This window comes from Vicugna pacos, chromosome 14 (genome assembly GCF_048564905.1).
Source record: "Vicugna pacos chromosome 14, VicPac4, whole genome shotgun sequence".
NCBI lineage: Eukaryota > Metazoa > Chordata > Mammalia > Artiodactyla > Camelidae > Vicugna > Vicugna pacos.
In genome coordinates, this window is record NC_133000.1 from 493,239 (window position 1) to 504,759 (window position 11,521).

The window sequence follows — 11,521 nt, forward strand, 5'->3', positions numbered from 1 at the left end:
GCAGATCTCCTGCAGCTAACATCACGGTGACTTAGGCGATGACGCAGCATTTCACACATGGAATTTAGAAAGGGCTACATAATGAGGACAACCTGTTCCGCTACTAATCATCCTCGCAGACACACAATGTTCTGAGCAGGCTTTTATTTTAAGCCATTTTAACACAGTTAAGAATTGAAGAGTAATGATAAAATAATTCCTAGACTGACAAAATGCTTTATGATAGAGAAAAAATAAAATCACTAGGATCTGATAATGTTATCTCAGATTTATAAAATGATCCAATGGAACCATGTGCTAATTTTAAGAAAAAATTAGTTTATTCTATGTTTTAAATCTTTTTGTTTTTTGAAGTCCTCTAAAAAACAATAGAATATCAATCCTTACCGAAAAATTTCAAAACAGCATAAATATATAATTTACACATACTTTTGCATATGAGGTGTTAATCATTACATATACTATATCAGGCTGTTTACCTAAAGCCATATATAGTATACATTTTATGACAATTTAAAAGTATTTTCAAGAGAAATTTTGATTACACAAGATGTTTACATTTAGAAACTAAAACCCTATGAAACCACTTGTACTACCTCAGATGTATGAGATTCAGTCAGTCTGTCAATAAATATCTGATTAATAGGTACCAAAACTGTAACTGGGGCTAAGGGTACAAAGATAAAACAATCCCTGAAAGCCTTCTAAGAGATCCCCCCACTGCCCAAAAAAAGTAAAAAAAAAAAAAGAATCATTTTAAGAGCTCAGAAGGATAAAAAACAATGTTATCAGAAAGAATAACAGAGGGGCCCACTTCAGACAAGGCAGTCAGAAGAATCCCCCCCATGAAGTGACATTTCAGCTAAGACCAACTATTTAAACAGCAGAGAAGAGCATCCTGAGTTTCATGAGAAGTTTTAACAACAAAGTTCCTGAGCAAGGAGAGTCTAGAGAAAAGATAAACCACTACAGCACAGTATAAAAAGCCAAGTATTTGGGATCAGACTAAACTCTCCCATTTACTAGCTGTGCAATCTTAAGCAAATTACTTCATGTCTCTGGGCCAATTTTCTCATCTGAAAAATGGGACAAATAGTAACCAGTGCTGTATAAATACAAGTGATCGTGCTTATGAAATAAGACACATAAAATGTTCAACACCTTGTCCGTTCCTTCAAAACTGTTTTTAAATTATTCTAAAAGCTACCTACAAAACATAGTTAAGCATTTACCAATGTCCAGCTACGACTTTAAACACCAATTAATCAAAGCTTGTAGTGGGGGAAAAAAAAATACTAACCATATGCCCTGCCTATTGTTTTAGTTCCAGCCTTCCCTCACCCATTAAATAATTACTGTAAGATTATTATGTGGCCAGGAATTATCAGAATACAGGTGCTAGGATTATGGTGTTGAATCAGACAAAGTCCCTGACCTCTTGGAGGTTACATACTACTACTAAGAAAGAGATGCAAGTTAACACTGAGAGCTCTGAAGAAAAATAAATTGGAGAATAAAGCATCAGCTATTTTAAGATAAAATGGGCAGCTTCTCTAAAAAGATAACACCTTAGCAAAATGTGAATAAAATGTGAGAGCAAGGCCTGTGACGACCTGGAAAGCATCTCTAAGCAAAGAAAACAAGATCCAACTCTCTGAGAAAACAAGTTGGCAGAGCTTTAATTTTCATGCTACACCTGCTATAAAACAGCTTTAGCATGAATGCTTAAGTGTCAAAAACAAATTGAAAAATTTTTTACAAGTGTGGCCAGGAAACAATTTTTTCATTGCCTTTGTACCCAATTCCCTAAACCCTAAAATATTTGACCCCAACCAATAGCACAGTCAGTGTCAGAGGTGGGCATGGTTATCAGCGATAAAAGAAATCAATAATCAACTAAGGAACTTTTATACCAAATCCAATCTGAAGACTAAGGTTGTGTATCAAAAGACTAAGGGTGTGTATCAAAACCTTCTTTGTGGGCAAACCGAAAGGAAAGGCATGGTAATATGATAGTTTAATACCTATAATTACTTGAAGACATTTTTAAGTAAATGGAGAGACACATCACATTCACAGACAGGGAAAAGTTGATACTATGAAGATGTCAATACTCCCCAGAATGATCTGTAGACTCAGCAACTCCAAAAGCCCAGTTGTGGGAGCCCATGACTGGGTTAACAAATTGTAATAGCCCAGCTGCTTGTCTCCTTTAAGAAGAACAAATGTGCTTAGTAACTGCTTTGCTAGCAGGCCCTGTGCGTCCCTCCGCACTCCTGTCTCCTTGCCGTAAAAAGCAGAGACAGTGCCTTGCTTGCACAGTTGAGGCTGTAGATAGTACGCTGCTCATTGCAAAGCAGCAACCCAGGCCCTCAGCTATAAACACTGGGCGTGCCTGCTGTTCAGGCAGTCTATTATCCCCCAGACAAGGAACTGGCTGGTCTGGTGGTCTGCTTCGTAATTAACATATCTAAAGAACGTATCGTGTCCCCCTCTCGCCATGACTTCCCTACAGGTAAACTAAGCCTTCCTACTCATTGTGGATTCTACAATCTCTCTCTCATCCTGTCTTTCCCTAAGTTCCTGCACTCCATCACACAACTGTTGGTGATTTTTCCTTTGATTGTACACAATAAATGTGGGAGCATTTGAGAGGCTTGCGGAGTTGGTCCCCGATTCCCTCTCGCTCTCGACTTTCCAGAATCTCAAGCAATTCATTTCATCTAGGTAGGACTTCTGCTGGACAGAACCCACAACCGGTAGATTTTTTTAACTGACAAGTTGATTTTAAAACCAGTAAGGATATTCAAAGAAATGATAATAACCAGAAGAATTTTGAAAAAAAGAATAAAGTTGGATGATACAACCTGACATCAAAGCTTAGGATAAAGTAATTAAGAAAGTATAGTATTAGTGTAAATGATACCCTGATCAGTGAAACAGAAAAGAGTGCAGATTTTTCTTCCAGTTTTTTGATAACGTTAAAAGGGAGCAAAGGGGAAATCACAATCTTTTCAATAAAGAGTGCTGGAACAACCGGATATCTGTATTAAATCAATGAATTGTTACCTGACATCATACTCAAAATGGATCACAGGTTTCAATTAAAAAGCTATCGGGGGGAGGGTACAGCTCAATTAGTAGAGTGCTTGCTTAGCATGCATGAGGTCCTAGGTTCAATCCCCGGTACCTCCATTAAAAAATAAATAAACCTAATCACCTCCCCCGCAAAAACAAAACAAAAACAATAAATCAAAAAACTATAAAACTTTTCAAGGAAAACGTGAGAAAAGATTTGCTACCTTAGAAAAAGGGAAGATGTCATATAAAGATTCAAAAAGAACCATGAAAGAAAAAAGCTGATAAACTGGACTTCAGAAAATATCAAAATTTCTGGTCTTTCAAGAACATTATTAAGAAAATTAAAAAGGGGCGAGAAAAGAGGGCTGCACCCTAGGACCCTCAATTATCGAGAGCCTATTCTCTAATATCTCCTGTGTTGGAGCTCGTCCTTGTAATAAATTTCAAATATTTTATGGGAAAAAAATCATAAAAAGTAAGCCACAGACTGGGAGAAACAGTCTTAAAACAGACCAGTACCCAGATTTGCTAATAATGTAAAACAAACCTCTCAATTACAAAACAGGCGAAAAATGTCACAAGACACTTCACAAGACATAAAAATAGCCAAAAGCACATGAAAAGATGTTCATCATTGGAATTAGGAAAATAAAATTTAAACAATGTGACACCACTACACTCACTAGAATATCTAAAAGACTACCAATAACAAGTGTTGGTGAGGACATCATCAACTAGAATTCTCTCATTCATTGCTGGTAGGACTGTAAACCGGTATAAACATTTTGGAATACAATTTGGCAGTTCCTCATAAAGTTGAATATACAGCCATTTACTCCTAAATACTACCCAAGCCACATGAAACCATCATGTTCACAAGAAGCCTTGTACACAAGTGTTCATGAAGGTTTATTTACAATAGCCAGTAGTCAGAAGCAACATGAACATCCACCCACAAAGTTGTAACTCAGCCATAAAACGGAACGAAATACTGATAGAGTGGTATCGATGAAATCTCAAAAACACTGTTAACTAAAAGAAATCAGACACAAAAGAGTACACATTATATGATTTCATTTATACGAAATACTAGAAAAGACAAAAGTAATTTTAGCGACAGAAAGATCAATCACTGTCCACATGGGAACTAACTGCAAAAAGGCACAAAGGAACTTCTGCTGTATGATGAGAATGCTCTACATCTTGATTGTGGTGGTAGGTTACATGACTACACACATACACTTTTTAAAATTCATTGAGCTCTACATTTAAAATTGGGGTCATTGGGGGAGGGTATAGCTCAGCGGTAGAGCATGTGCTTAGCATGCATAAGGTCCTGGATTCAATCCCCAATACCTCCATTAAATAAACCTAATTACCTATCCCCTAAAAATTTTTAAAAAAAATTCTAGCACTGGAGGGTATAACTCAGTGGTAGAGCATGTGCTTAGCATGCATAAGGTTGTGTGTTCAATTTCCAGTACCTCCATTAAAATAAGTAAATAAAAGACTAACTACCTTCCCCACGAAAAAATAAAAAAACAAAAATAGTGGGTACACTTTAACATGTAAATTACACCTCAAAGTTTATTAAAATGTCATTCATTCGTTATTTAGATATAACATTTTGCTTTACATACAGATGTTCAGTAAGTTGAATGAAAATCATAAGAAACATTCCTGAGATTCAAATACGAATCCATACACTAAAGTGTGAATACAGTATGACTGTAGCACCTAGAAAGAAATATACCCTATTTGTAGTCACTGAGAATTTACTTACCTACTTCCCATATGCCAAGACAATGTATGAACTAGAAGGAAAGACAGAAATCTGAACACAGACAAACCTATCATCACTGCACAGAAGAACAAGATGTTTCAACTTACGTTGTTAGCAAGAATGCTCCATCCCCACATCTTTCCAGAGCCTTCCGTGCAGGAGGTTTTGCTGCAAATTCTACAAAACCTTTCCCCGTAGCTCTACCACGATCATCCACAACCACAACAGCTTTCTCTACTGGACCAAACTGGGAAAATGCTTGCTCTAGAAGCTCATTGGAAACAACTGGAGAAAGGTTCTTGACAGTCAGGGCTGCTCCATGTGTAGCAAAACGAATTCGCAGAGGTCTGCTCTTCAAAATGGTGCCATCCAACTCTGCTTTTGCAATCTCAGCCAGTGTTCTGGATTCCTTTTTAGAAGGAAAAAAATCACCTTTTAAAAATGACAGTACCACAAAAGCCTTTAAATAATAATCTGTTTCTAAGGAAAAGAGGTGGGTAGCTCTAGGAAACGGCTGATAGTCACTTTGTTTTTGTCTATCAATTATGGTATCATAGGCATTTTATTAATTATTCAAAGATAAGTAATTTAAACATTTTAAGCAGACAGTTCCAATCCCAATTGCCCTGTTAACAGTCATCACTTAAAGATTATCTGCGCATAAACAAATTACAGCTATTAAATATGCAAAACAACATCTTTTATAAATCTGCTTGTATTAAAAGAAATACATTGGGGGAGGGTACAACTCAAGTGTTAGAGAGCATGCTTAGCATACACAAGGTCCTGGGCTCAATCCCCAGTACATTCTCCAAAAATAAGTAAATCTAATTATCTATCCCTACTAAAAATAGTTAAAAAAATAAAAGTGGAAAGTGTTTCTAGAGGGAACCTCCTGTTCAGATTCAGATATAGTCACAATGTCATATATCTTGTTTTTTTCAGGGGAAACAAGAAATCTCCATTTTTATGTTACCTCAAGTAATTTTTTACTATTGGCAGAGAATTAAATTTTTAATACTCTTTGGGCCAAATAAAATGTTTATGCTGTCAGGTATTTTCAATGCCATAATCCTTTATCAAAGTTTGTACTTTTAATGGTTTTAAATGGTTCTATATGAGGGTTTCCCAACCTCAACACTAGTGATATTATGGGCAAGATAATTCTTGTTGTGGGGGAGCTGTTCTGTGCATTACAGGATGTTATGTCAAAACACACACACACACACAACGAAGGATATTTATGGCAGGAGAACCTCCAATTTTTACAACCAAAAATGTCTCCAGACATTGCCAAATGTCCCCTGGGAAGCAAAACTACTTCAATTGACAACCAGTGCTCCATATGTGTACTGAAGTAGCTGTAAAGTCAATTAAAATAATGTATTTGAAATGAATCCAAGATTTCTTTACTTCATACCCCAGAATAAGGACAATAAGATAACTTTTATCAAATGGTTACTACATATTTCTCTGTCTCTCCCCGCGCCTGGCTCCATGTGTGTGTATACATTACCTTTCATTATCCTCACCAATAATTTTATTAAGTGGGTTTTGTTACTATCTTCACTTCATATATAAGGAAACAGGCCTAGAAAGGTTGAAGTAACTTGCCCAAGATCACCGACAAATGCTGACTTAAATCTACAGAATTCACAATTTCCACCAATACACCATATATCTCACCTTGCAGCTGGTATGCCTGCATCACTCTGCATAAAACGTACAACTACAGGTTCTTAACTGAAAGGAATGCAAAAACAAACAAGAAACTAAAGTGACTACCCCAAGATGAGAGACTGCCTGAACTAGGGTCTAACAATTTCCACTGGACCTTTTCCAAAGGCTCTTTTCAAAGCACATGATCTTTTCTCTTATAGTATACTAATGGTCAAAATTCCCCTACTGCAAAAGTACTAAGTTAATAAATATAAGGAAATCCAGTGATTCAAAATGAAAACATCTTCCAAGACAATCAATAAAGCTGATTAAGTAGCATACAGTACATTCTTACTATGAAATAGTGGGGAGGGTATATCTCAGTGGTAGAATGGTGTGTGTGTGTGTGTGCGCGCGCACCAAACAAAAAATAAAGTTGAAAACATACTGTGAAATACAATGCGGTCATTAAAAAGAAAATAATGACATGAAAAGAAGTCAAAGGTACACTAAATGAAAAACTGAAATACTGAAAGCACAATACAGTGTGTATAGTATGACATAAATTTTATGGAAAAATTACACAATGTTTAACAGCGATCATGTTTAGTAAATGCAGTAAGGGAGGAAAAATCTTTCACTAACGTTAAAATTGTAATTAAGAGAACATCCCTAAAAAAGGAGAGAGAGAACATCCCTGAAATAAAAGATGACTTCAAATTAAATGCTAGGCAGGACAAATTAAGTACCTTCTCTGTCTTCCCTAATATTTGAACATTCTATAAGAAGCATCTCTCACTTCATAATTAAAAATAAAAAGCATGAGGTGAGGGGGTTTAATCCCCAGTGACTAAATAAAAGTAAATTCAGTTGACTTTTAATTCTTTAATTAGAACAATAGTTCTCAAACTTTAGCAAGCATCAGAATAACATGCAGGGCTGGTTAAATCCCAAAATTGCTGGGCCCCAACCTCAAATTTTCACATACAGATCAGGGCGGGGCCCTAGATTTTCCATTTCTAACAAACTCCCAGTTAACTGATGAGGTGAGACAATTCTTGAGATGGTACAGGGTCAGCACTGCTAACATGAATGGTAAGGGAAATAATTTAAGTGGCCTTCTGCTTGGAAGAGATCTGAAGCTACTGGACAGGGACCACACTTTCGTGAAATCACTGCTCCAGAAATCTCACGTACTAAAGCTAAAAGTAGGGGAAAATAAAAGTAAAAGTCAAGCTCAGGTCAAATCAACAACAGTTTCCACTACATTAAACTTGCTTTAAAATGCACTACAACTTTTTAGTTAATTTACTCAATTTAAATTGTCAGTAATCATTCAAAAACTAAAAAGCATCGGGGTCTAAAATTACACAAAAAGTGTCCACATTACACACACACTCTATTCCATCCTTCATGTACCAGAGACTCACAACATGGGTTAGAACCTCAAGAGTAGCTGCCACTTAAATTCTTTTCCCCAACATTACAGGCAACAGCACTGACCATACACCATCTCAAAAATGTGGTCTCACCTCATCAATTAACTGGAAAACTACAAATAACTGGAAATAAATTTCTAAGAAAATTTACTTGCATTTTAAACTTTAATTACTGAACAAGTAAAAAGTATTCCTAAAAATATAAATCAGATAAAATTACACCACTATTTTAGAGACACTACACCATCACCACAAACTGCAGCCTCCATACCATTATCTATATTCAGATCAGGTATGTGCTTTGTGATTTTCCAAGTAGAAAAAAATAAATGATACCTCAGAAACATTTAAAGCTTTTAGATTAACCTGTTAATCACAGAGCTCAGACTAAACAGTAAAGTTATCCATGAAGTCAAATTTGGAAAACTAAATTCTTATTTCTGACTGGCAAATCTTCAACATTCCTACACAAAACTTTAGAGTGATGGGTTAGGAGGAGCATATCCCAAAGGAGAAGACATAAGTAGCCCTTCTCACCTCTCCATTTCATAATCCCATAAAAAAAATGTTTTAATAGTGAGGAGCTGTGCTGTCCAATATCTAAATTGAGAATAAATAAAATTTAAAATTCAACTCCTCGACAACAATAGCCACATTTCAAGTGGTGAACGCTCCCATATGGCTAGCAGCTATTATACTGGATAGCGCAGATACACAGCATTTCCATCACCGCAGAAAGTTCTATTGGACAGTCCAAGTACACGAAAGGAAGGATTTTTAGGAACTTTAAAGACAGGAAGAAAAAAGATTTTTCCATGTCAAAAATACATTTATTGGCTTATTTTTAAGTGAAAGGTTAGAGAAACAAAGAAATGCAGCCCTACCATTCTTCCTCCGCAATGTCAACTTCAGAACAGACCAAGATGGTGCCAGAGGCGCAAGACTATGAAAATGTTAAATATCACCTCATCGGTATTTAACCAAAAGTTTCCTGTAATACTTAATTGTAGAAACCTAACTTCCTTTATTTTAAGATAAGATTTGGATTTATATTAAAGACAATTTTAATCAAGTGACAGCCTGCTTTTCTGATGTGCAAAAGATAATTAAATGCGCTTATAATTTCGTGTTCAAAATGCCGATTATTAAACTCGAATTTTAAGGAAATCTCTAACCCTTCTCTTGAAACCATTTAGATCTCCAAATGCTCTCCCTAAAAGCAGTGTCATTTAATTACAATCAGTTTTCACTACATATAAAATTTTGCCTTGTCCACTCAATCATGTGCTTTTGAAAGTTAAAGTTCCAAAAATAGAGCCTCCGCAAACTACAGTGAACATAAAACTTAAGGGTCAAACTAGAAAGACAACACACACACAAACCTCTTATTTATATACAAAGGTCTCCAAGAAAGACGATTTTGTTCAGGAAAAAAAAAGCCCAGCACGTAAATACGAATTACAACAACGCTGTGTAACTGACACTGAAGGGATTCACCAAGCACACAGGAAAACCCAATAAAGCATGTATCTGGTCCTGTCAGTGTGAAGCCTCACTGTTCAATGTTTTTTTTAACGTGAGAGAGGCACGACTTCTGCGTGGTATTGGAAAACGTATTAAGATTTAGATGAAAAGGGGCAAAGCCCGTGCTCTCCTAGTATTCAAAGCTACAGACAAAAACAGGAGACGGCCCCTCGTGGAAAGCCCCTCACGAGCGGCACGACGCCCCCGCGCCCAGGCGGTGGGGAGAGAGGGGCGCCGGGGGCGGTGGACCCGCGACCCCCGCCCACCCGCCCGCCCGCGCCGCTCACCAGCCGGATGAAGCCGAAGCCGCGGTCGCGGTTGATGAACACCTCGCTGGGCTCGCCGTAGCGCTCGAACAGCCGCTTGAAGTCGTCCTCGGTGATGTCGGTGGGCAGATTGCCCACGAAGAGGCGGCAACGCTGCGTGTACGTCTTCTCGCCCGGCTTGAGGAAGCTCTTGATGTCGATGGTGAAGCCCCCCTCCTCAGCCGGCCGGTCCTCGGCGGGCGCGGGCGCGGGCGGCTCCCCGGGCAGCGCGAGCGCCATGGCCGCCGGCTCGCCCTCGCCGGCCGCCGACTCCAGAGCACGGAGGCGCGCCGGGTTCTTCTCGATGCGCACTTGCTTCAGGTTTCCTCTCAGCATCATCGCGGCGCGCGCCCTCCGGACTCAGCCCTAGGGCTCGATGTGCGTCTCTGAGTCCGCCCGCGGAAACAGGGTCGCGAAGGACACGGACGGGGACGCCGCCAAAACCCAGCCGCGCTCACGCCCCGGCCGCACGCCCAAGATGGCGCCGCCACAGCCGCGGTCGCGAAGAGACGCTGCGCACGCCCCGCCCCTCGCTGAGGCCGCGCCGGAGTCGGCGCGCCTGCGCACTCCTGCGCCAACGGCGCCTGGGGCGCGCGCATGCGCGGCGTTGGCGCGCCCGCGTTCCCAGCCTCCCCTGGGCGCGGAGTCTGGCGGGTTCCTGGCGGGTCCCTGCAGGTTGTGATTGCCGGGGATGGGCACGTTGCCCAGTGCGTGAAGATGCGGTGATGGGGAGCAGCCCGAATCTCCTGAACGTCCAGCTCAATCCTCAACACACAGCACTGAATAACGATGTGTTCCCCAGTAATTGAAACAAGTGAAGACACATTTCTGACCGTTGCAAGAGCAAGGATTTTATTATATTTCCTAATGAAAAATGCAATTCTATAAAGTAATTGTGATGTTGATTATTCACCTTAGAGAGGGACTCCATGGAATTGCCAATGAAAGTAGTACAACCAGGCTGTGAACTCCTGAGTGTTAAATGAATTCACAGTCACTTGACAACACGATTCAGCAGTTTCTCGTAAATGCTCACTTAAGAGCTACAATCCCATTGCTATTTAACCAAGTGACATGAAAACGTGTTTACACGGAATCCTGGATGCAAATATTTATAGGGGCTTTATTTGTAATCAGTGAAAACTAAAACAACCCAGTGTCCGACTGGTGAATGGGTTAATAGTGATACATTCATATAATAGGATATATTCAACAATAAAAAGAAATAAACTACTGATAGAAGCAACAATGTGACTCAAAGGCTGCATACTGAATACATGACATTCTGGAAACTAGTCACAACACAGATCAGTGGTTGCCAGGAGCTGGGAAGTAGGGAGGGGCCGACTAAGTTAAAATACAGGGAAATTTTTGGAAAGATAGAAGTCTATCTTGATTGTGGTGGTGACCACAACAATTGTATGCATATGTCAAAATAGGCAGACCCATGCACTAAAAGGGTCAACGTTACTGTATTTAAATTACACTTTAAACAAAAAATATAACTATCCAAAAGAATGAAAATGAAACACCATCAGAACTAATCCCTATTTACCTCAATTACCACTCAAATTCTAATCACCCAAACTCTAATCCCTGCACATCTCTGTCAATTCCCCAATCTGACCCAATTCCCCTCACCCCTCTCAGTTGTACCAAAGCCTACAGAGTGTTTGGAAACTCACTCTGTCATCAGCAAAATCCCTTATTTCTATTTTTTTCTCTGAATA

General features: G+C 39.1%; 1 protein-coding gene across 1 annotated transcript in view; it reads right to left on the reverse strand.

Annotated features, from left to right (window-relative positions):
- The window catches only part of PSPC1 (paraspeckle component 1), a 53,737-nt gene extending 43,128 nt beyond the window's left edge, over positions 1 to 10,609 (reverse strand). Inside the window, exons 1-2 of the mRNA XM_072975924.1 lie at positions 9,774 to 10,609; positions 4,972 to 5,273 (exon numbers count right to left, since the gene is read on the reverse strand). Of these exons, the coding sequence (XP_072832025.1) occupies positions 4,972 to 5,273; positions 9,774 to 10,130 (659 nt within the window). The 5' untranslated portion in view covers positions 10,131 to 10,609. The remainder of the gene's footprint in view (positions 1 to 4,971; positions 5,274 to 9,773) is intronic.
- Between the last annotated feature and the right edge of the window lie 912 nt (positions 10,610 to 11,521).